The sequence below is a fragment of the Nuphar pumila genome, chromosome 8 (genome assembly GCF_984573655.1).
Source record: "Nuphar pumila chromosome 8, dmNupPumi1.hap1.1, whole genome shotgun sequence".
Classification (NCBI taxonomy): Eukaryota; Viridiplantae; Streptophyta; class Magnoliopsida; order Nymphaeales; family Nymphaeaceae; genus Nuphar; species Nuphar pumila.
In genome coordinates this window covers 104,651,041-104,675,577 of record NC_143256.1, presented here as the reverse complement: position 1 = coordinate 104,675,577, position 24,537 = coordinate 104,651,041, and the positions used below count along the sequence as shown (strand labels likewise).

General features: G+C 35.0%; 1 protein-coding gene across 1 annotated transcript in view; it reads right to left on the bottom strand.

Annotated features, from left to right (window-relative positions):
• LOC149830110 (hexokinase-1-like) overlaps positions 1-19,120 on the bottom strand; it is a 42,418-nt gene extending 23,298 nt beyond the window's left edge. Inside the window, exons 1-7 of the mRNA XM_090016318.1 lie at positions 18,396-19,120; positions 17,210-17,360; positions 16,930-17,112; positions 15,305-15,379; positions 15,027-15,182; positions 14,715-14,813; positions 14,496-14,626 (exon numbers count right to left, since the gene is read on the bottom strand). Of these exons, the coding sequence (XP_089872444.1) occupies positions 14,496-14,626; positions 14,715-14,813; positions 15,027-15,182; positions 15,305-15,379; positions 16,930-17,112; positions 17,210-17,360; positions 18,396-18,667 (1,067 nt within the window). The 5' untranslated portion in view covers positions 18,668-19,120. The remainder of the gene's footprint in view (positions 1-14,495; positions 14,627-14,714; positions 14,814-15,026; positions 15,183-15,304; positions 15,380-16,929; positions 17,113-17,209; positions 17,361-18,395) is intronic.
• Between the last annotated feature and the right edge of the window lie 5,417 nt (positions 19,121-24,537).

Genomic DNA, 24,537 nt, shown 5'->3' with positions numbered 1-24,537 from the left:
AGAACACCAATGGAAATTGAAGAACAGAACATTGACATTGCAATTCAAAAATAAAATCCAAGTTTTAGATAGGCACTAAGATACCCTAATGAAAAGCTTCCAACTTACAATACAACCTTGATAGACATGATGGTAATGCCACACAGACATGGATACAGGTGTGTGACATGATGTGGACATGATTGATACAACGTGCAAGTTTGTAAAATTAGGACATGCAGACATGGCCATACAATATGTGTGATTATGCACATTCAAATTTCTTAATTTAAAGCATAAAGCATGATATGACCTTTAGTGCAAATTCTTGAGCAACACTTCTAAGTTATTATAATTAAAAAAATTAAAGAATAAATCTAAGTTGAAAAGTGAAATGCAATATAACTAATGACAAATTTAAAAGAAAAATAGACAAATACATAAAAAATAAACCATCAAAATGACAAAATAAAAATAAAAAAGTTTAAGGCATTGTGTCGAATGTGTACAACACAAGATTGACTGTGTGTATGAAGTGTCAGGTGTATTGAGTATTATCAATCCAAGAAGATGAGAGGCCATAATAGAAAGAAACTTCATTAAGCAATAAGTTACAATTATATATAAGGGACCCGACTCCCCCAATCCTCACATAAAGACAGAAATGGTTGACTTCACAATGTAGAAGGCAAACTTATAGATATACATACCCCTATAAATAATAGAATGTACAAAGAAAGAGGGGTAGCACAGTAATTGTGATACAAGTATTATATCCCTCAACACTCCTCGAACATGAGATGATGCAAGAGGAATCATCCCAAGTTTGGAAAGGAACAATCGTAAATGTGAAGTAGCAACACTTTTGGTAAATACATCAGCAATTTGTTCTTTGGAGCCCAAATGCTCCAAAGAAATGATCCCATGTTCATACGCTCTCCAAGTAAAGTGACAATCTATCTAAATATGTTTTGTCCTCTCATGAAACCTGGGATTCTTTGTAATATGAATTGGACTCATGTTGTTACAATACAAAGAGACCTTTTAACCAATTGATACTCCTAGCTTCCCATAAGCCACCTTATCCAAATAACCTCAAGTGTAACTTGAGCCATAGCCCTATGAATTGGACTCATGTTACAATACAAGGAGACCTTTTAACCAATTGATACTCCTAGCCTCCCATAAGCCACCTTATCCAAATAACCTCAAGTGTAACTTTAGCCACAACCCTGTACTCTGCCTCATCTGTGGACAATGCAACTCATTGTTTTTTACTCTTCTAAGATATTAGGGAACTCCCAATAAAAACAAAAAACTTAGTGGTAGATAGACAATCTTGAGTGAACCCTCCAAAATCTGCATTAGAAACAGCCCTAAGATCTGTAAAGGAGAATGATGAGAAAAACATCCCTAAGGGAATAGTGTCTCTCATATATCTATTAATCTTGAGCTCATGAAGTAAATAATTGTATATCTTGTACAATCATCAATAAAGGTGATAAAATACACTGAACCACCCTTGGACAAAATTGGCGAGGAACCCCACATCATAATGTAAATGACCACAAGGTCTACTAGACTCTACCTCCTTAGACCCTCATGGCAAAGCATGACTTTTGGCTAATCGACAACTTTGACACTCCTTTACATGATCACACACAACTAGCTTAGACTCACTAAGACTCCCATAAAACACTAGATGTTGCAACCTTGAAGTAGATATGTCCTAATCTCTGGTGCCAAAGTACAGACTCATTTACAATTATACCTCATAAACCAACTCCGATCCTCTATGAAATCATATCAAACCAGTCTAGATAGTAGGGATTACTCCTATTGTCAGTCCCAATCTTCCTCCCTGATAGTTGATCATGCATAACACAATCACCAACAAAAAAGGTAACATTCCAATTAAGTTTAGTAATTTGACAAACTGAAATAAGATTCATTACAAGAGAAGGAACATGATAAATTTGAGAAATGTTCAATTTGTTATATGTAAACATATATGTATGTTTACACATTTCCGTACATTTTCTGTATATTTATAGTTCAAGAGTATTTTGGTCTTTTCACATGTATGACAGAAATAAGAGTATATTTTTTATTTTTATTTATTTATTTTATTGTAATATATCCGAGCCTTGATGGGTTTTTTGGGTATTTGGTAGGGAGTCGTTGGACCTTAACCAACGGCTAGAATTCTAGCCGTTGGGTAGGTCTCAGCGGCTCTCTATGAGCCTTCACTTGTATATAAAGAGGTCTGCCCCCTCTCATTTGCATTGAGTTTTTCCAAGGGTTATTCCCTAATAATATTTGATATTTCTATGAATGTTCTCAGCCCATAAGTGGCTTATTCTTGCGTGTTCTTGTATTGACCAGAGTTACCAGTCGAGGAAGCGGGAGCGGGAAGCGAGGCACTTTCAAAAATTTAGGAAGCAGGGAAGCGTGGGACCATTTAGAAGAAAATTATGAACCGTCTCGAAAGCGACCTAAAAAGCGAACCGGAAGCGAGGGGGAAGCGAAAAAATGAAAAAATGGGAAAGCGAGGGGGAAGCATGTTTCCCATAAAAGGGAAACGCGCTTCCCATAAAAGAGAAGCGCGCCTCCCCACGCATTTCAAAAGCATGACGTTTCGCGCTTCCAGTAACTCTGGTATTGACCCATAAGAGGTCATATTCTCAGTGTTCTATTGCCCATAAGTGGCTCACTAAAGTGTATACATCGGTTAGTGACGTGATATCAGAGCCAGCCACCATATCGACTCCTTAGAGATATTCAACTCTTTCACAAACATTTTTGAAGTGGTGTGAAGATCGGGCCTTGCCTTGGAAAGTGTGCCTACCAACTTTTTGAAGATTAGTCTTCACGTGAATATATAGAGACATTGGTGCTTTAAAAGGAGTTGACAGTGGTTTCAAGTATTTATTCTTCCTCTTTCTTCTCTCTTTATATTTTTTGGTTTCATGGTCGACAAAGAAGTGATGGTAGTCCCAATCAAATTTGATGGCAATAACTACAATTTATGGGCTACCGCCATTAAAATAATCCTTATTAGGAAAGGATTGTGGGAGTGTTGATGGTTCCTCAATAGAACAAAAACTCACTCTCACGAAATCTACTAAAGAAAAGGATGGAACCATTAAAGAAGTTCTCAAAGGAGAAGAAAAGAAAAAGGCTCTCGTAGGTTATAAGAAAGCCTTGAAAGAATGAGAAATTGCCCATGCTAAGGTACTTTCTCTATTCATGGAAAGCATGAATAAAGATACATGTAAGACTATCTTAGAATTTGAAAGAGCCAATGAGGCATGACTCTTTATTAAACAAACATATACTCAATGTGATATAGCATTTAGATGGGAGCTTCAAAATAAGATTCATAAATTGTAAACAAAGAGATAAGAATGTTAGAGAGTATTTTGGCTCTTTAAAGAAGTTATGGGATCAAGTTGCTAAGTTGGAGTCAATTTGAGAAACTCCCAATGATGCTCAACTTAGAAAGAAGCAAATAAATAATGAACAATTTTTTCAATTTATGAGAGGATTAAGGCCCGAGTTTGAACAAATGAGAGGCAATATTATTTATAGAAGACAAAATGAGCTTCCTCCTATCCAAGAGGTTTTAGTTCAAGTTTGCATGGAAGAGACTAGATTAAAGTCTCAAAATAAAGAAAAAGTCGTGTCAAAATCGGGAACACTTTTATAAAAACAACTATAGGAAGAATCGTGTGTATTGATCATGCATATATTTTGCATTTTATACATATATTTTTATGCATGATCCATCATAAAATTGCATTAAAAACCCATTCTTGTCAATATTTGTGAGAAACTACTTTGAAATTGAAAATATAGAAAAATCGCATATTTCAAACTCTTCCCTGCGTTTTTTTAGTGTTATGCTTAGTTTAGAACTTTTTTAATTTGTAGATTAATTAGTTTAAGAATTTTAATAATTATTTTATTTGGTTTATAAGTGTCCTCTTTCTAAAACACGTTTTTCTAGAAGTGCTGTTTTGAATTTTTTGAAAACTAATTAGAGTTTTCTAAAAAAAATGTGACCTAATTTGTTTAGCATAAAAAGTATTTTTCCAGCCACAGAGGGTGTCTCTCTCTTGAGAAAAAATGTGTGCCTCTTCCTTCCTCCCTCTCTTCTCTTCCTCCTCCTTCTCGTTCCCTACCAGTTCTCCCTTTTGCTCTTCCCTTCTCTCCCTTTCTCTTCTTGCTTCTAATCTCTTCTGGCGCCGGTTCTTCTTGTCCCCATCGTCGAAGGTATGTGCAGCTCGGAGGAAAGACTGTTTCTTATTCTCAACCCCTCCATCGAAGGCGAATCATGAGGTTTGCTTCTTCTCCCTTGTCTCTCCATTGATTATTATTTAGATTAGTTTTTTTTTCGTAGAATACATGAATAGTATTTCATCATTGCATATAGCATAGTTTAATCGCTGCATATAGTTTAGATGAGTTTTGTTTTTATAAATTGTAAAAAAAAAAAAAAATAGATTAATTTAGTTTTAGCCGATTTCCTCGATTTTTATGCCTAGTGGTATTATTTCAATTGAATTGATGCATGTAGTTAGATGTTTTCCCTTAATCACATTATATTTCATTTAGTTTAGGTTCAGATTTAGTGTAGAATTAATTTAGAATAGGTTCTTTATTTTGAATATTTATTATATTAATAATTTAGATTAGAATAAATTAGCCGATTTAGGGTTTTTATAATCTTTTTAATTTTTATCAATTAGATCTGAATATTTCTATTTATTTTCAGTATTAGAATAGTTTGGTTAGTGTTTAATTCATGTTCTTGATATTCGTTAATTTCTTTAGTTAGTTGTGTTAATTAAATAGTTTAAATTAGAAATCGATAGAATAAATAATTAGTGGTTTTAATTCTTTTAATTAAGTTGAGCAGATTAGAATTAATTTCTGCATTTATCAATAGTTATACCTAATACTTAGTTCCAAAAAATTTTTATTTCAGCACTTAGATTAGAAATTAGGTATTTAAATTATTAATTATCGTTTTAATTAGAACCTTGTTATTCTAGCCGATTTAGATAGTTGTGATTTTTCTTTTTAGTTAGTCAATTTTAATTTCATGTTAAATCTTGCCTTTCAGTAATTAGATTGGTGTATATTTAGTTTTACGCAGAGTTACCAGTCGAGGAAGCGGGAGCGGGAAGCGATACGGGAAGCGGGAGCGGGAAGCAAGGCACTTTCAAAAATTTAGGAAGCGAGGAAGCGTGGGACCACTTAGAAGAAAATTCTGAACCGTCTCGGAAGCGACCTAGGAAGCGAACCGGAAGCGACCTAGGAAGCGAACCGGAAGCGAGGGGGAAGCGAAAAAAATGAAAAAAATGGGGAAGCGAGGGGGAAACATGGGGAAGCGTGGGGTATTTGATGATGCATGAAATGCACATCATGTTAGCAAGTTATTCATGCATTTTGTAATAAGTTTAAGGTTTAAAACCCATGTTTAGATGCATTTTGATAGTAAGGAGTTATGGTTCGAATTTCAGAGAAATCGGAGTTAAAATGAAAGAGTTATGGCTATTTCAGTGTTCGGGCACGGATTTCGAGGTGGATCGAATCCATATCCAACCCAATTAGGTTGTTTTGGACCTTGGATCAACCTTTAGAAAGCCCAAATCCAACCCACACGCATATCCATACCCATTTAGAAAACATTTTGCAAAAAACCCCCAGAAAGTGGCGCAGGGTAAAAACTTTTATTATAACACTGTTTTTGAAAAACACCAAAAGTATAAATTAGAGTTTTCAGCAAACCCTAGGTGTCTTTGGCATTGGGATTGATGCCTCCTACTGTGATTCTAACTCCAGCCCTTTCCAACCCCTCATTCCACCTCATTTTCCATTGAAGATCGATTCTTGCTTGGAAATCAAGCATCATTCTATCTCCCTTTTCATTCCTATTCGTTTCTTTATCCTCCTTGTTGTGCTTAATCACCATTTGCTGTGTTTTTGCAGGTGTAGCAGAGGTGGAGACCATTTATCTTGCTTGGAAGTGTGAAACACCCCAACAAGATGAGTCGGCCCTACCTCCATCCGGTTTTCTAAACCCTCTGATCGCGAATCGGCACCCATTCCATCCTCGGTGGATCTCCAACGTGTTGCAGCTGAAGAAACCCTGCTCGTGGTGATATTCCGGCATTCTCGAACAGTTCGAGACGTCAAGCTAAGGCCATTGTCCGCTCTCTTCTCCCCCACAATCGTCGGATCGCCCTGGAGGTAGGTCTTCTTCCCTCTTTTCTTCTAGTTAAAACCCAAATCGTGTGTGCTTGTTTTTCTTTTGTTATTTTCTGTGTGTTTGCTGTATTTTTATTGTTTTAGCCCTAGTATAGAACTCGTGCATAGACCAGCATGGTAGATCTAGGTGTGTCGTGTTTTTGGTATATGTTAAGTTTGATTTGGTATGAATCTAGGTGTGTCGTGTAATTTATTTTGAAATAATCGTTGGATTCTAGTTCATCTAGATAAGTGTGTGTGATTTTTGTTTCTAGTTGTGGTCTGCTATGTGTGTGGTAGTTTCACAGTTTCATAACATTTATGTGGGTCGAGTTATCATATTAGGTTCCTTCTTAAGGTCGTTTTGATTTTTGGTGTTTATTGAGCAAATTGCAAAATCGAGTTTTTCTTCTTTGTTGTAGTGTTGTTCAGCCGGCTGTAGGATTTTCATATAGTTTTTAGTTATTTAATTAGTCTAAGTTGATGTTTGATGTTTATTTCAATTATATGTTAATTATGCAAGAGTGTTATTAGTTTTCATTCTAATTCCTTAGAGTTTTAGGTTATGCGGGTAGTTAGGGGGCTGTTCACGTTTTATATATTGTTCATTTCCAGCATAGTACTTAGTTCATTTAGTTTTCAGTAGTGTAATTAGTTAATTAAATGTCATGTGTTAATTTAGGAGTGTCATTCTCATGGTAGTATTTGCTTAATTTTGAAATTTTGTGTTAGTGAGTGAAAAAGTCGATTTTTACTTAGTTAGTCGTCTTCCCCAAGGTGGGGCGTCAGGCATTAGAGCTCCATTAGAGCTCTAGGCTACTTTTTAGTAAGAGTCTTGTGCATTTAGAAAGTAATTAGTGGGTATAGGTATATTGCATTTGATGTTGGTTGCTTTTAGACGTTTTTAGTGAAATTTTTAGTAAGTCTCTTAAGTTAGGTAATTTAATTGTCTACATTCATTAGTTGTAATTTAGAAAATGTTTTTGGTGTTGTGTTAGGAAAGTTTAATCGAAATAGTAGAGTAATTGCTCCAAAAAGAAAAACGGTTTTGAGAGAATTGATGGATCCAAATTCGTTGGCTCTCATTTAGGCAAGTTTGAAATTGAGTTCAAGGAAGGATAGTCAAGATAAAATCAATATTTGTTTTGTTTGGAAGTCGAATTGAAATTTCAAAGATTTTCTAAAAAGGAGATCACGGTTTTGATAGAGGTATTTATTTGTTTTATCAAACATTTTTGGAAAGCTAAAGCCGTGGAGACTCTCTTGAATTGGACATTTTCAACTTGTCTACTTGCTTAAATTAGTTTTTAAAGATCTTAAAGAAGTGTAACTGCCCCTAGCTGGACGGTTCTCCACTTCTTACCTTTCCAAATTGAAGTTTAAGGCAAGTCAAGACAAGCATTTAGAGTTGGACGATTTTTGGAGTTATCAACTTTCCCAAAATTATCTTTGAGCATTTATTCTTTCCTATTTCTCTAACCGTCCATATTAATTTAGCATAGACTTAGTCTTAATTAATTTAGTTAATTGTGTTAACCTTAGGTTAATAATTAGGATTATTGTTTAGGAAGGTCTTAACTAGGGTTTCATATATTAGGCGTGTAATTCGTGGAGTCATTAGTTTTATTTATTATTTTTAATTAATTAGGTATTAATTTTAGTTTTCTAAATTAGGCATTGTCTAAGGTAGTTAACCTAACCTAGTCAACCTATTTGACCCAATTAGGTGAGTCGTGTACCTAGCCTAAGCCAAGTCGAGTCAACCTCGTTGAACCTAGCCTCAGTCAAACCTTAAACCCACACCCCATTGGTCTGTAATTGTTCATTTAATTTAATTTAAGTCATATTAGATATAGTGTAACTTAGTCTAGTGATTCATTTGTTCGCTTCACTTAGATTTTAGAAGTCATTGTTGGTTTAATGTGTAGTGGTTCATTGTGTTTGATTTGAATAGTTCCTTTAGTTAAAGTGTATTTAGTTTGTATTAACTGCAGTTGCTCATTCATATAGTTAGGTTTGCACTTTTACTTATATTAATTGCATTTGCATTGGTAGTTAACTTAGCTTTAGTCGTAATTTGCATATTGTGTTGCATTTTCATTTCATTTAGTATAATTGCATTCATCATCTGCATATACACTGTCATTCAGTATCATTTAGGTTTGCATTAGGGTTAGATTGCATTCTTAGTGTTTAAAATAGACTTACAAAGTGAATAGTGCATTGAGCTCAAAACCCGATTTTTGCCCTGTCGCATAATCGTCATTTCATGTGCAAAAATTTCGAGTTTTCCAAATATTATTTTTCTATTCACTTTATTGGTGTGTTAACTGACTACAGACCAAATTTCAGCTCGATCCGAGTTGGTTTGGTCTGATTTTTAAGCATTTTATGAAAACCGCTTTTTCGGATTTTAAAATTTCGAGACCTGCGATATCCAGATTTTTCTCAATTTTGAAACGCTTATATCTGGAGTTCCAGATATTATTTTTTAATTCTGTAAAAACTGTCAGATTCTTGAATCTGTTAATTACAGAATAGAACAAATTTCAGGAAAATCGGACCTCGTTAGCCCTGTCAAACAGTTATTTTCTGAAGAGCTGTCAGAAGTCTATTTTGCACTAGTTAGGGGTAGATTTGTAATTTCATTCATTTAATCATTTTCGGTCTGTTTTCAGTAATTTCTGCATTTTAATTATTGCATCTGCATCATCCAGTATTGTTAGACTTAGGGTAGTTGATTTTAGAATTAGTTTAATATTTTATTTAATTATTTTATTGTAATTAGGATTTGTTTCATTAAATTCTTGAAAATTAGGTGTAATTTCATTTCTATTTTGCTTTATTGAAATTAGTTACTAACTTTGTATTCTTCTGTGTTTTTAGGTTGAAAAGCATAAGAAATTTCCAAGGATTCTTGTCCAGGTGCGAAAACTTTGAGAAGTGGTGAAAAGACAGAAGTACCCTTGGCGTGCAACAGAAGACTGAAGAGTTTTTCTCATTAGTTGTAGTATTAATTTGTAATTGTTTTAGCATTGTATTTGTAACTAGTGTTTCTTGATTAATAAATTGAATTTCTAAGAAATATTTGAGTAACTCCCGTTCCCTGTGGATTCGACCCGTACTTACCACTTCGTGGAAAGTTGGTTATTTACTTTTGGTTGACGATTTTTCAAAGATTTTATTAAAAAACTATCTTTTAAAAAGAGCATTCATAAAAACCCAACAGGAAGCGTGGGGGAAGCGCGCTTCCCATTTATGGGAAGTGCGTTTCCCATAAAAGGGGGACGCGCTTCCCATAAAAGGGAAGCACGCTTCCCAAAAAAGGAGGATGCTTCCCCTCACGCTTCGGAAGCGCGACGTTTCGCGCTTCGGGGAAGCGTGCTTCCCCTTTTGCCTAGGCGTTTCCGGTAACTCTGGTTTTACGTCATTAGAGTAATTAGAAATTAATTAGATAAATTAGTTTAGTTAAATCAATTTAGCCGATTTTCATTTCATTATTTCAATTATCAGTTTTATTAGAATAGTTTACATTAATTTCTTAATTCATATTTGCCGTAGATGGTATTAGTTTAATTCACGTCAAGTTAATTAATTGTTTAGTTCATATATTGATTTTATATTACATAAGATAAATTAGTTAGCAAAAATTAGCATTAGTCGATTCTTGGTACTTGTTTTAATTCATTGAATACTTTAGTTAGCTTAGATACTATTGTTAGTTTTCTTTATTTGTTAAATCGTTAGATACCGTGCAACAAGTAGTTAGCATTGATTTTTTAGTTAGTTTGTTATTTGATTTAGTTATTTAGTTATTTAGGTTCAATAGTCGATTAGCATATGCTTTTGTCTTCTAGTTAGTTAGTTCATAAGTTAAGTAGTTAGTTTGTTACGTAATATTGTCATTTAGTTGTTAGTTTGTTCAATTCTTGTATATGGTTAGCATATTTTGTCTACTCGTGGTTAGTTAGTTGTTGCATGTTATTTTCTTTATTGTTTCTAATTAGTTAGTTTGCTGCATATTGTTTAATAGTTTGTTTTCAATCTAGTTAAATTGATTCATCGTTGTTATTAAGTTAGTTTGTTATTTTGTCATTTAGTGATTTAATAGTTTGTTACATTAGTTAGTTTCTTTAGTATTATTTAGTTAGTTAGTTTGTTATAGTTTGTTAGATTAGTTTTTTGTTTTTCTTAATTGAAATATTAGATTTTAGTATTGTTTTTTTTTTTTTGCATTGTTCTGCTTGGTTTGTGTTTTTGTTTTGCAAGGAAGCGGTTGGATGTGAGGTAGGCTCTCAAAAATAACCCTGAAGAGCCCTCTGAGGTCCCATAAAGGTCCCTTTGAGCCCTCATAAGGCTTCTAAAGGAATCTTTTCATCAAATGAGCAAAGACTAAATGAGCTTAAAGATTACATGATAGTACTCTAAGGTTTAAAGGGAAGCAGTGAAAATCAAAGGGACTACAAGCTCAAGCAATTAAAGACCCTTTTTTCTTTTCTTTTAGATCAGGTTTATTTAATTCATTAATTTGGGTTTGTATAAAGCCATTTATTATTCTTTTTGAGACCTCTTCAAGAGGGTAACACATTGTAATAGTTATTTATTTTTATTTTAAAGGCAATAAAGCTTGTCATTATGTAAAATACAAAGTTTTCTCCCGTTCCCTGAGTTTGACCCGGATCTCACCCTAGTGTGAGCCGGTTTTTATTATTTGGTGTCTGGCTTTCATAAAACACTTTTATCAAAAATATCTTTTAAAAATCTATTTCATAAAACTTAGACCATGTATGAAGGAAAAAGGGATGGAAGGAGAAAATGAGGTATTTTTTGCCATAATTGTGACAACCAAGACATATTAAACCATTTTTGTTCGAAATTTAGCAAACATGAAAAACATGTTGCTTCGGTTGGAACTTCACAAGTTGACCAAGACTCTTCAAGTAAATCAATTTTGAACAGGTCTCTTTCTCAACTTGTGGAGGCATTGCAACCTCTACTCAAAGGACAATCTTTGACCGTTGTCGACGTCTCATCGTCTTCTCCTCCATGTATGGTTCCTTGGCTTTTAGACTCGAGTGCTTCATTTCATATGCCATATGATGAATTTATACTTTCCAATTATAGTAACTCTACTAGTAAATGAAATATTTTTACTGTTGATGGAACCTCTCTTGATATTAGTGGAATCCAAAATTTTGAAAAATATCCTATTTTTAGTATTCCACAAATAAGATTTGTTCTAAAACTAAATTTAAATTTGCTTTCTGTTTCTCAAATCACTAATCATGGATATAGAGTCTCTTTCACTTCTAACCAATGCCTAATACAGGATCTCCAGTTTGGGAAGCAAATTGGGGAAGGGCATAGAGAAGGGGACTTGTATTATATGGATCAGTTGAAAATCCCTATCAAGACTTTTGTTTTAATGTTCAAAAATTGGATAAAATTTTGTGGCATCAAAGACTAGGGCATCCTAGTATGTATAAATTATCCAATGTTCCTCGCCTGAGGACTTTGATTGTATTCTTGCTAAAATAAAATCAATTCCATATCAAGAGAGGTCTTTTTTATGCTTCTAAACCTTTTGAATTAATCCATTCCAATGTTTGGGGCCCTGCTCTTGTTGCCTCCAAGGGAGGATACGCTTATTATGTTACTTTTGTGGATGATTACTCTCGTTATACTTAGATATATTTTCTCAAACATAAATATGAAGTATTTGAGAATTTTAAAAATTTTCATAAGTTAATGACAAATCTTTTGAAGACCAATATATCTATTTTTTGTTATAATTCGAGGGGGAGATACATGTCTAATGACTTTATATTTATTTTGTTATACTCATAATAGAGAGATTTTTTACCTTAACCCACTTCCTCGAGTAGAAAAATGGTGAAAGAAAACTCTTACTTGAGCAAACTGCAAAACCCCTCTCCCTTGCGCACGGATCAGTCCCCAAATCGCTCTCATGACTCTAGGGTGCATGGATACCCCCTCTAATAGCCTCTACACAAATGAGAAAATCAGCCCTCAAGAGGTCTTTAAACCCGAAAAAAAATTATAATTTGGCCCTTTTAAAGTACATCGAAAGTATATCGTATGATACACCCTGTATCGTACGATATGGTATGATATAGGGTTGTATTGTATGATACAGATACAATACACACTTGTATCATATTGTTTTTTTTCATAGTAATGATACGTATAGTACCGTATCATACAGTACTTACAACATTGAAATATACACTTTACACTAATAGCTTCAACTGAGCACAAGAACTCTCAAAGAAAGTACTGTTATTGTTCACCTGGTACCAAGACCGTCTCAAGTAACAGTATTAACAGGTCTTCATAAAGAAACAAATACCCAACTCAGTTCAAATTATGCTGATGCACCAACAGAATGCAAATCACAGTTCAAAGCAACCCTAATATAGCTCTACCGCAATTGTTGAACCCCAAACTGAGTTACAGCCTTCGATAACCCTATGGAAACTTCACAAGAATGGAGCAAAACCTTCAAATCCCACACCTAAATGGTCACTAACAGATTCTACTTCCACAAAGAACCAAACACACCATTGCTATGATACGGTACTTACAACATTGAAATATACACTTAACACTAATAGCTTCAACTGAGCACAAGAACTCTCAAAGAAACTACTGTTACTGTTCACCTGGTACCAAGAACGTCTCAAGTAACAGTATTAACAGGTCTTCATAAAGAAACAAATACCCAACTCTGTTCAGATTATGCTGATGTACCCACAGAATGCAAATCACAGTTCAAAGCAACCCTAATATAGCTCTACCGCAATTGTTGAACCCCAAACTGAGTTACCACCTTTGATAACCTTATGAAAACTTCACAAGAATGGAGCAAAACCTTCAAATCCCACACCTAAATGGTCACTAACAGATTCTACTCCCACAAAGACCCAAACACACCATTTCTTGATTATCAAGAACCACTGATACAATCAGAATGAACAGATTGCATGAATCCGGTCATTAATGAAGTTCATCTCCAGAGATCAATAAAAAAATCACAATAAATCCAAAATAGCTCTGGTTATGGTGGGGATTTTTTCCAGCAAGCTTCTGGAATTATAGACTGATGGATCCCTACCTCAAAAAAATGGAGATCTGAACAGCTGCACTGCCCTATCTGATGTCAGCACCTTGTGCTCAAATCTCCACAGTCACAGGAATGGAGTCTCTTTACTGAACACAGCCTCGATCTCTATACAATCTGATGTCTCTGATAATATATGAATCCAAGAAGAAGGAGAAGAAGATACACCAAGAAGATGAGTGTTACATACAAACCCTTTGGAGGTCCGGCCGGATTGTAATTGGATTAAATTTTTATTGTAGGGTTTATGTCAAATATAAGGTCTATTTGGATATTATATTGTATTTTGAGTTTGGTTCTTGTATTTGATCTTGTGTATTTTGAGTTTGATTCTTGTATTTGATCATTTGTATTTTGGGTTTTGGGGCTTGCTTCCATGTATTTGGATCTTGGCTCCACTATCAGATGGGTAGCTTGTATGGGAAGCCTCACCCAAGGCTATAAATAAAAGTCATTATTGCATTTTGATCAATTCTTGAATAACAAATCTTGTGAGAGCTTCTTTACTTGAGGGATTTCTCTTTGGGTGGATCCCTACCACTAATTAGGAAAAACCATTGACTCTTGTGAGTGGATCTTTTCATTCATAGGAAAATAAACTTCACTCCATCTGCCCCCACGTTCTTCCACTTCTCATCAATATTAGGTCTTAAGTAAACCCAAACTATGCCCCAAACAGCCTAAACTGCAAGCCTAACCCATATTATACCCATCCTAACCTTTTTACTTCTTGTTTTATACTCAAAATTCATTAAAAACCCTAGAAATCCTATGAATGAGAGGCCACAATAGAAAAAAAAATCATTAACAAATAAGAAATTACAAAAATATATAAGGAAGCCGACTCCCCTAATCTCACATAAAGACAGAAATGGTTAACTTTACAACATAAAAGGCAAACAGACAGATATACCATTATAAATAATAGAATGTATAAAGAAAGAGGGATAGCACACCATTCTGATACAAGTATTACATTTCTCAACAAGTATCATGGCCAGTGTCATATTGTCGACACAAGATGCACATGCCAAGCCAAATGTCAGTGTGTCATAGCATGATAGTCATGGTTCAGCAGATGCAAAAGCCAAATATCAAGATGTTAAATACAATACTATACCGTAGTATAAATGGAACTTCAAGTTTTTCTGGAACACTTTCACCAAATAAAGCAGCCTCTTCAGCCATTCTCGATAAGACTCTACGAACAATGTCACCCAAGTACATTCCTGAGATCATCTTCTCAAATATCTTCAAGAGAAAAAACAAAATATTTCAGTATTTAAAGCATTTCAAATATTTTTTGCAAAGATTATAACAGCAACATTTCGAAACTTGCCTGTTCGCCAGGGTTCAGACTGTCAGCATCAAGTGCCTGGTCATATTCAGTGTAAGGAAGATGAGCACACCGGAAATTGCCCCACTCCATGTTGATGGACTGCAATATGGCAAATGCACATGCCAAAATAAATTTCCCATTGCTTTTATCATTTCTGGTTTTCCTATGTTCTAGCTATCTAAAACTAAGAATGTCTCTTTTCAAGACATGTCTGGATGATGTAACTTAAAAAGAATATTGATAGTGCCAGATTAAGAGACTAAAAATACAAAAGGAGAATGGATTTGGAATGAGTATCCAAATGTTTCTAACCATCTGCCCTGATTTAGGTAAAAGTCCATGCCATTTAGGAATTGATTGTGCATGCTCCACATAGGCAGCATTTGTCCCGGTACCCAAGATGACAGCAGCAACAACATCGGTGTTATCATATCTACCTCCAGCCAATGTTCCAATTGTGTCATTGACCTAAATCATAAATAATTGCTGAGTACCCACGTCTTAGAAACAAACAGAAGTAAAAACTTCTTAAGCATCATCAACAAAATATATAACTACTAAAGCCAAAAGAAGAAAGGAGACAGCTGTACCAGGGCAGCCACACGCATATCAACACAATGTCTATCAAGTGCTGCAGTCAATTCGGCAACTACATCTTTGCCAACCTAACTTCAGACAAAACAGAAAATCACATTCAGATAAAAAGTAAATAACATATAACAAGAATGGTAGGACAAGTTGGAACTTTTGCTAAGATATGAAAAAATCACTGTTATAAAACAAGGGGGATCCTGCATTTAGAAATTTACACTATTCATGGTTGTGCCTCCATTGAATGACAATAGTGTATTCCAATTTCCAATTAATTTTTACTGAGTTTGACACGCTCTCAACAATCACATGCAGACTGGATATTTATAATCATGCCTCAACCTCGACAATGTATTCCAGTAAATATGTACTTGTGAAATATCGTGATGTTCATAACACATTCAATCATGGCATGCACACTGAAAAACAGAACAGATCCAATTGGATAGCCAGAACACCACCAATTAAGTCCAACTCCTCGTGACATTAGGGAACATTGGTTGTCATAGAAATTGGAGGCCTGGTTCTGCTTTACCACAGTTTCATTTTACCTCACTATCCATGGAGAAATGAATCCCTGGAAATCACCTGTATTTTCATTGATTGTGGAAAGTGGAACCATAAATTTCCCCTATTTTCTGTTTTTCCCATGCACAAGGGAAGCTGGGAAAGTGATGACACAGTGTTATGCCCTCAACATAGTAAACTTTCTGTTAAAGGTAGTTAATAAACCAGAATAATTGGTTTCTGGTTCAAAATAAGGTGTCCTTGAAACAAGAAAGAATAGACTAACATTATTTTCATTTGCTCCAGTAATAATTTTCTATGAACCCTCCTGTATATCCTTTCTACTGTAAGGTTCTAGCGCGTTACATAGACAGATCATGCTATGTGATATGCAATACTCTCTAGCAGAAACTTATAGGTATGATTTATACGACCAATGTGACCCTATAGATGCATTCAGCATGGTTCAATTTTCAGGAATTGCATTTTGGACCGAGTGCTATATATGGAAGATACAGTTTTTTCAATCGTGAAATTTTTGCAGGCTGGTAATTTTTGAAGCTCTTAAAACTCCAAAACATGTTTTTGACTAAGCAAACCATGTAGATCTTATCTAAATGTAGCTTCTAATAGTGCCTGAGTATCACACCTATCAAAGAAATGATATTGTTATTTAAGGTATACAACCATGAAAAGAGGAAGAAGCAAAGCTACAAGAAGATTTCCTGCAGCTACCAAGTAGCAACACGTAGGGTTTGATAAAGAAAAGAAACCAAAAAAAATATGTGAAAACAGCTGATTTCTATTAAAAAACACGACACAGTCAAGCTAGGTTTGTCAAATGACTAAAAGTATTTATCAACATTAGATCTGGAAAGAGCTTAATAAACAAAAATGTTTCCAATTACAGAATGCTTGGATGTAATCACATTCCCCATCAGTGACTGGACAAATCCTTATGGAGATTATCTCCAAAAGTATGATAGACTAGTAGATGCTGATGAAGATCATAATACTGATAACAACAATTTGAACATAGCAAGAAAAGCAATCTGAGGAATCAAAACATATAAATCAATCAGTGGCAGAAATTAAAGCAGAAGCAAACAGCACTAACCGTGTCATCAATTGAGAAACCTTTGGTCCATTTAATGAGTGTCCCAGATGCAATTGACATTTGTTTGACAGGAAAAGAAAATGTAAAACCAAGTTCTCTCTGTCTGCCAGGAGGAAGGCGAAAATCTTCACCTTCTGTAGCAACAAATTTTGCCAGAGCTGCTGCTATGTAATCAAACAGTCCCTGAAATCATATTACATTTTTGGCTTCACAAGCATGCCCTTATAACATAAAAAGAGGGAACACATTCAAGTAATACAAGATAAATTACATTACCCACCTCAGAGGTTCCAACCATCAGTTCAGGGGGAATAGACACTTCTTCAAACTCCTGTTTGACTACACGTGATTCCTTCCCCCCTAGCTGTACACGCAGAACACGAAAATTTGTTCCGCCAAGGTCTAAAGCATAATACAGTCCTTTTTCATCCCTGGAAGGCAAACATAGGAAGAGAAGATCGCTTAAAACAACCATCCATTTTGCCTTACATTAAATAAATTGTCTACATATTTTTACACCCGTTTTTGCCTTATTTTTGCTGAAACAAAGGTTATTTTTCTAATAGTAACAGTATTTCCTTTAGAAATTTTGTCTTGTTTAGTTGCTAAAAGAATGACTTAAAGATGTTACTCAAGCAATATATTCACCTTAATTCCAAATAAAAGGTAATTCAATTGGATTTTAATTTATTTGTTGTTTTGGTGATTTATTTAGTTCAGTCATCATTTATGCTGAAGATTAACCAAAAAAAGGAAAGATTCTTATGGTAAGCATGGGCGAAGAATGATGATGAACGGATAAAGGACCATGCATCAAGAAAAATGAAATTTTGAGTGGCTCGAGATGATGCAATCCCAGGCTCCTAAAGAATCACAAGATACTCCAACATGACACGACTCCATAATATACAAAAGAACCAAAAAAGCATAACGTTCACATCTCAACAAGGCATATCAGAAAACAAAAACAAAGAGAGAAAAAAAGTAAAAAACAGAAAAAAGAAAAATGAGTATGAAAATTGTAGGTCGTTGACTTTTGAAACCTTATAAAAACCTATCCATGCATCCGAATCAAATGCTCCGATTCATGTAAAAACAAGCATATAATCACATTTGTACGGTCCGAATTTAGAAAAAACACCCGAAATCCAATAGCATGTTTCATTTAGCGCCGTTGCCCATTATATATATATATATATATATATATATATATATATATATATATATATATATATATATATATATATATATATATATATATATATATATATATATTCAATTTTTCTCAAACGAAGAAAGAAGTGGACAAAAAAAATAAAGAAAGCGATGAAAATTATGATTATTGCATAAAAATTAAATCTTTATCACGATTACATTAATCTAGATAGAAAATGGATAAGATTAAAAAAAGGAAAGAAAATTCCAGAAAATAGGAGAAAATGAAAACGGGGAGAAGGGAGGCGGACCCCGTGGGCAGATTGTCCACGTAGCTGATGATCATCTTGAGCTTGCTCCCGCCCTCCGACGCGAGCCCGGCGTGCATCTCCACCGTCATCGCGTCGGCCACCTGCCGGAGCCGCTGGGTCGGCGTCGCGCACTTCTCCTCGAACTCGCGGAGGATCGCCTTGGCGCGGCTCCACCGCCCGGAGCTCTTCATCCGGTGGCGTACGATCAAGGCCGCCACCGCGCACGCCGTCGCCGCGCAGACAATTGCTGCACCCACTGCCGCTTTCCCCATCTCCTCCTCACACCCTTCCTTCTCCCCTCAAAAAGAAATCCTAAAACAAAAACAAAAAAATAGCTAATGGCTCCCGATCGCCGGAATCTTCCGCGAATCTCCGAACCAGACGAATATCAACAGGAGGTCATGCCACTCCACCGGGTGAGATCGGGAAAAAAGAAAAATTACGATCGGGGAAAAACGAAAGCCTAGAGGAGCCCCACTCCGCCGGAGAATATCCCAGCCGTCCGTTCAAGAGAGGCCTTAGGAAGGACCCGACTTTCCTCCGCCACCGAGATCGGAAGCATGCGCCGGAGAACGAACCACCGGGAACCCTCCGGCGGGGGCGTTGGCGAGAACGGGGAGCTCTAGGAGGAACAGATTCCGTTAGGACGTTCAGGGAACTCGGAATATCCCGGCCCGCGAAATTCGGGAAAGAGCGAAGACGAGGAGATGGTGACGAATGACAACGGAAGGAGGGACACTTCTGTGGCTTTCCTAAGAGATGAAAGGACGGAACGTATAAAATGACCCCCGGATTGTGCACAAATTACATTAATGCCATGCTTTGGGTCATGGGTTTCTCCGTGATTCTAGGAAGGTTGGGGGATTTTGTTTTGTGGACTTTTAGGAGGGCTTTAGCTTTAGGTTTGCCTTTTCTGTTACAATGACACGCCATAACTAGTGCGTGTTACAAAAAACACGAATCTGACACGATGACGATCATCTTACACGTTTAAGCATTATTTTCATATTTTTAATGATTTCACAATTATATTTGAATATGTTTTTATATTTAAAATACTGAAAATATTGTTTTATTAAAAAATTAGAAAACCAAGTCACCATGTCTTATTTTCAAAACATTTTCGTGTCTAACTCTAGTCACATGTTGGGTCGTATCTGTACCTTTGTGACATAGTTGCTATCTGACGCGCTATGTCACAAAGATACGGGTACCACCCGACGCTGGCTCCAATTTGAGACACGTGATTGAAAGGTTTCTCAAAAATAAGATACGACCACACACCTTTTTTTAATGTTTTAATCAATGAAAAACAATTTTTTTATATTTTAATATATAAAAAATGTATTTATTACTGAAATAGTATTAAAAGGTAATAAAATAATGTTATATTAATTTAATGTTCGGACGTGTTTTAGTTGTGTGGGTGTGTTATATTCGTGTTCGACTCGTGTCACCCATGACACGCACTCTAAATGTTGTGTCATTATGACATAGCTTACAAGCCATTCTGGATCATGGATAAGGATCCACAGTCAAAACCGAGCACCTCGTTATATCATATTAACATGGTACTGATTATATTTCATTTGTAGGTAAAGATTTTTTTATATGTTATTGTTTCTCATTTACATATTCAAATATTTCTTGTATATCAAAGTATTTCTTGTTATTTTCTTTCAAGTTAATTATGTGATCTTCTATTTTTTTAAATTTATGCAGAAATTAAAATGTAGGTGTGAAAATGAGTTGGGTGCATTCCTTGATCATGACTGATCTGTATTTAAAAAAAGTTGGAGTTCCGAATCTTAATCTTTTTTTATCGTGTTATTCTTTGGAAAAAGTACGACTATCAACAGTACAGCCATTCGACCCATCAGCTTGTACCCAAATATCTAATTTTTTAATTTGGGTTTTGAATTCAAGTGTCGTCGAATCAAGAAAATGAAATCTCAAACCTGAATTGTTAAAATTTATACTCAAGGTTGTTAAATGCGATGAGGCGAAGGGAGGCATTGAGCCTGTTATGAAGCGAGGCGTAAGCCTCGAGGCGTTGAAGCGTAAGCTTCATGATCAAAATAATAAAATATATAATATTAATAAAATAATGAAAATTTTAAATAAAAACTACTAATAAATGGCAGTATAAAATAAATACTACTTTGCAATAATTAACTCGTATTATTCATTTTCTTATATGCATGCACATGTAAACCACAATTAAGTTAGACTCATAGTGCAAGATAAAACAAGTTATATCTACAATCACAAAATCATATTGAATACAACAAGGGCTCCGCTTGTATGGTAGGAGTTGTTAGTTCATGTCACCATGTGTTAATACGTTGAGAGATCAAAACCTAATGGAATGTTGTGTAATTCCAACATGCACACACATGTATACTCATTTATCCAACAATTCGTGGTAAAGATCAAGTGCCACCAAATGAAAGCTGAAGGAAGCTACTTCCATTAACGAATCCAGAGTTACCGGAAGCTTCTTAGGTAGGTGGGAAGCATGCTTGCCAGAAACTCGCTTTAGAAGTGCGATGGTCCTCACTTCTGAAACTTCATGAGAATCTTGATTCCCCCCACGCTTCTTTTATGTTTCCCAAATGCATTGTTCATGTTTCCTATATGATTTTCTCACGTTTATTTTCATGTTTTCCATGTGCTTTCTCTCATGCTTCCACTCCCCATGTGCTTTCTCTAGATTGGTAATGATTGTTAGATTTGAATAAAATTTATTTTTTTAGTGAAAAATCATGAAATATAAGAATAATCAATTTTATTTTAGTTTTTATTTGTTTCTTGCTCGATTTCTATTCAGTTCTCATATTACTTCCTTTTTTATTCATGTTTCGCTTTGAAATTGATACTTCGCTTCTCGCTTCTTATAAATTTTAAAATGCCCCGCTTCCGCTTCCCGTATTGTTTCCTGCTTTTGCTTCCTAGTCTGGCAACCTTGGGTGGTTCTCATGACAGGGAAGCAAGCTTCAGAAACACCTAGTTTCTAGCTTCCCTATTGGCTTTCAAGTTTCGATATCATGTAAAGGATTCTAATAATCATGGCATAAGGATCTGTATAAGCTTCTACTAACAATGGCTCAAACTAATTTGTCTTTTTCTATTTGGAAAAGATGCTTATCCTAGATGTATCTTGGATTTTATCTTAACAAGTGAAATCTGGATCTTTTATATGTAAAAGGTTTGAAACTGTTCAGTTATGCCACATATTATGTGTATATTTGTTGGTGGTAGCTTATAATCAGCAACTTTCAGTTTTCTCAATCCTTGTAATAATTTTCTTTTTGGCTGGTAAAGAGGCAGGATTTACATCTATTTGCCTTCTTCTAATGCATTCATCACTTTAGTAAGCAATTGTTCATCTTGAATTGAGGGTGAGTAATTCAAGGGTGAGTATGGAATGATGACAACGGCAGTCCAGAACACAATTTCATATGTAGCTATTTTGTCTGAATGTTCATATTTCATATAGTTGCTATTCCAATGTGATAATAAGGTTTTGACTATGTTTTTGATAAAATATCATGTCATGGTTCGATGAGACAGCTGCATCAGAGGAGCTGTGCTACCTTAACCTATGTCACATAGGTGCAGGTGTGGAGGCTGTGACATGGCAAAAAAACTTGGGTGCAGGGGTGCGGATATGTGTGTGTGTGCGCGCAATTATGTATATAATATAAATGAAACTGGACTTGGTTAGAGTTAACCAAATCTACTTTTAGACAGAAATGGAACTCAGTGCGGTTGACTTCACCCAACACAAAGGAAGTCAGGACCAACTGTCACATCCACATCAGTGCAGGTGCTACATGGGTGTGCTGCCTAGTTAGAAGTGTCCATGTTACATAGACCTTAACTGAGAGGACTCAGGTTAGACTCCTGTTGTTGGCTATTTGCAAGTTTGGCAAAGATATGATGACATGGTAAAACATATTTTATTGTACTGCTACTGTCTCTGGCATCACCTGTTGGCACCATGTGCATTTTATCTGCCTATTTGCCTATCTATTTACTTTGGCCAAGATCCCAAAGCCCCATAAGATTGGTGAGGTTTTCATGTCTATCTAATCCATTCAAATAAGATCAGTAGCACACTTCTTTGTTCCACTCAGGGTAAACCATAACCACCAAGCATTAAAAAATATTTAAAATGGCATAATTTAAATAGTTCAAGAACATAGAAGTAAATAACAATAATATGATCTCCTCTAATAGGTTGGACAAGAATTAGAGAACACCACCATAATCATGATAAACTAGTTAGACCCATGTTGATAGGGTTAAATGCGACTCTAAAAATCATCTGGAAAGTGGAAGGAGGAAACAACATCACCATAAAAACTTGATGAAAGCTTAAACATTCAACTAAAGTTTAGCAAAAACTCATGAAAAATATCTTCAAGAGGATCATCTGGAGTGTGATAAGAAACCATATTTGTTATTATTCTTTTGATAAGAATTATATTAGACATATGTCTAATATAAATCAGTACAGAAAAGCACAGAAAAGATAAAGAACAATATAAAATCAATATGGCATACCATTTCAATGGCAATCCTTTATAGTCAAACCAAATGCTATCATCACTAGGAGGGAGAGCATTGCTGAAATGAGGCTTTACAAGAGGTAGTAACAGAGGAAGGTATCCATTAAGAGGACCTAACACCTGTTAAGCATATTGATGGAAATAATTGAAGCAGAAAGATGCATAAGACAGAAATTGATCAAGAAGAAAAAAAAAACATGTTCACAGAAGAAATCTTCACAAGTGCATACAAAATCGAGCTACCATAATACTCTTTTGAGCAGAGAAAAGATCTGACAAAAGTAAGCTCTTGGTGGGATAAAGTTTTTTTTTTAGTTTAGATTAGGCTAGGATTTTTTGCGTTTGTCACTTGGTCTTGCCAATTTTTGTCTGCTAATGGATCGAAAGCACACCTAAATTTTCTTATAGTTAACAAAAAAAAATTCAGAGTTATTTTCTGTTAGAGTTGCCATAACTATGCATTAGAATTACCTTTTCCTCTACTCCCTCTCTCTTAACGCCTGCCCACCACTCTCATCTTTTCTTTTCCTTTTCAGCTGCCACTATCACCACCACCACCACCATTACCAGCCACCTCTTAATTTGTCTCTTGCTGCCACTGCAACCTTTGAAATGAAGTATGCGGAATTACAAGAACAAAGTGCAAAAGCACAAAACAAGTCCAAGAGTGGACAATTACAAAGGCACAATATTGTTAAAATATGTAATCTCATATCCATGGTCAAATACTGATTTTACTCTGAGAATTTGTCAAGATCTCATCTGCAACCAGAACTCATTAGAAAATTATCATGAAGATACGAGAAACAAAATTTGTATAAAAGTAAAGGCTATGATTGTCGTGTAACCTATCCATTTTCAAGATTAAAGCACCATTCTCAAGATTAAGTTAAACTAATAGTGCAAGATAAACCCAGTTATATCTATAATCATGAAAACATATTGAATACATGTGGGGCCATCTTCAAATTGACATGTTCTAGAAATACCTTCTATGCACAAATTTTTTCAACAAAATTGTCATAAGCCTTAAACAATATCAAATATTTTCAACAAAATTGTCTTCACTAGGACTAGATAGCTCATCTTCATTTGAATCATCCATATATGGGATAGTTTCTTCTTCATCTTCAATTTCTTCATTATTCGCTCTCTCATTTTCTGAATCTTCTACTTGTTTTCTTTTGCCTTCATTCCAAAATATTAACAAAATTAATAATTAAATTTAAAAAAATATAAGATTTATAAAATACAAGACATACCTTTATTAGCATGCATCTTGTTTGAAGATAGATCTTTTTTACGTTTCTTAGTTGAGCTTGGTGAAGTATCAAAAGGAGTAACATATATATCATCCAAATTAAAAGCTGGATCCAACCAAGAATCTTCTAATGCATCTTGTGGCAAAACTGAATCTTCTTTTTCTATAATTTACTCATCATCAGAATCAATATTTTTAAGACACAAAGGATCCTCAACTGTCTTCCTTCTTATATCTCTTTCTTTCAACTTCATATTGTACATGATAAACACCAAAGCATTGAGTTTTTCTTGCTCAAGGCGATTTC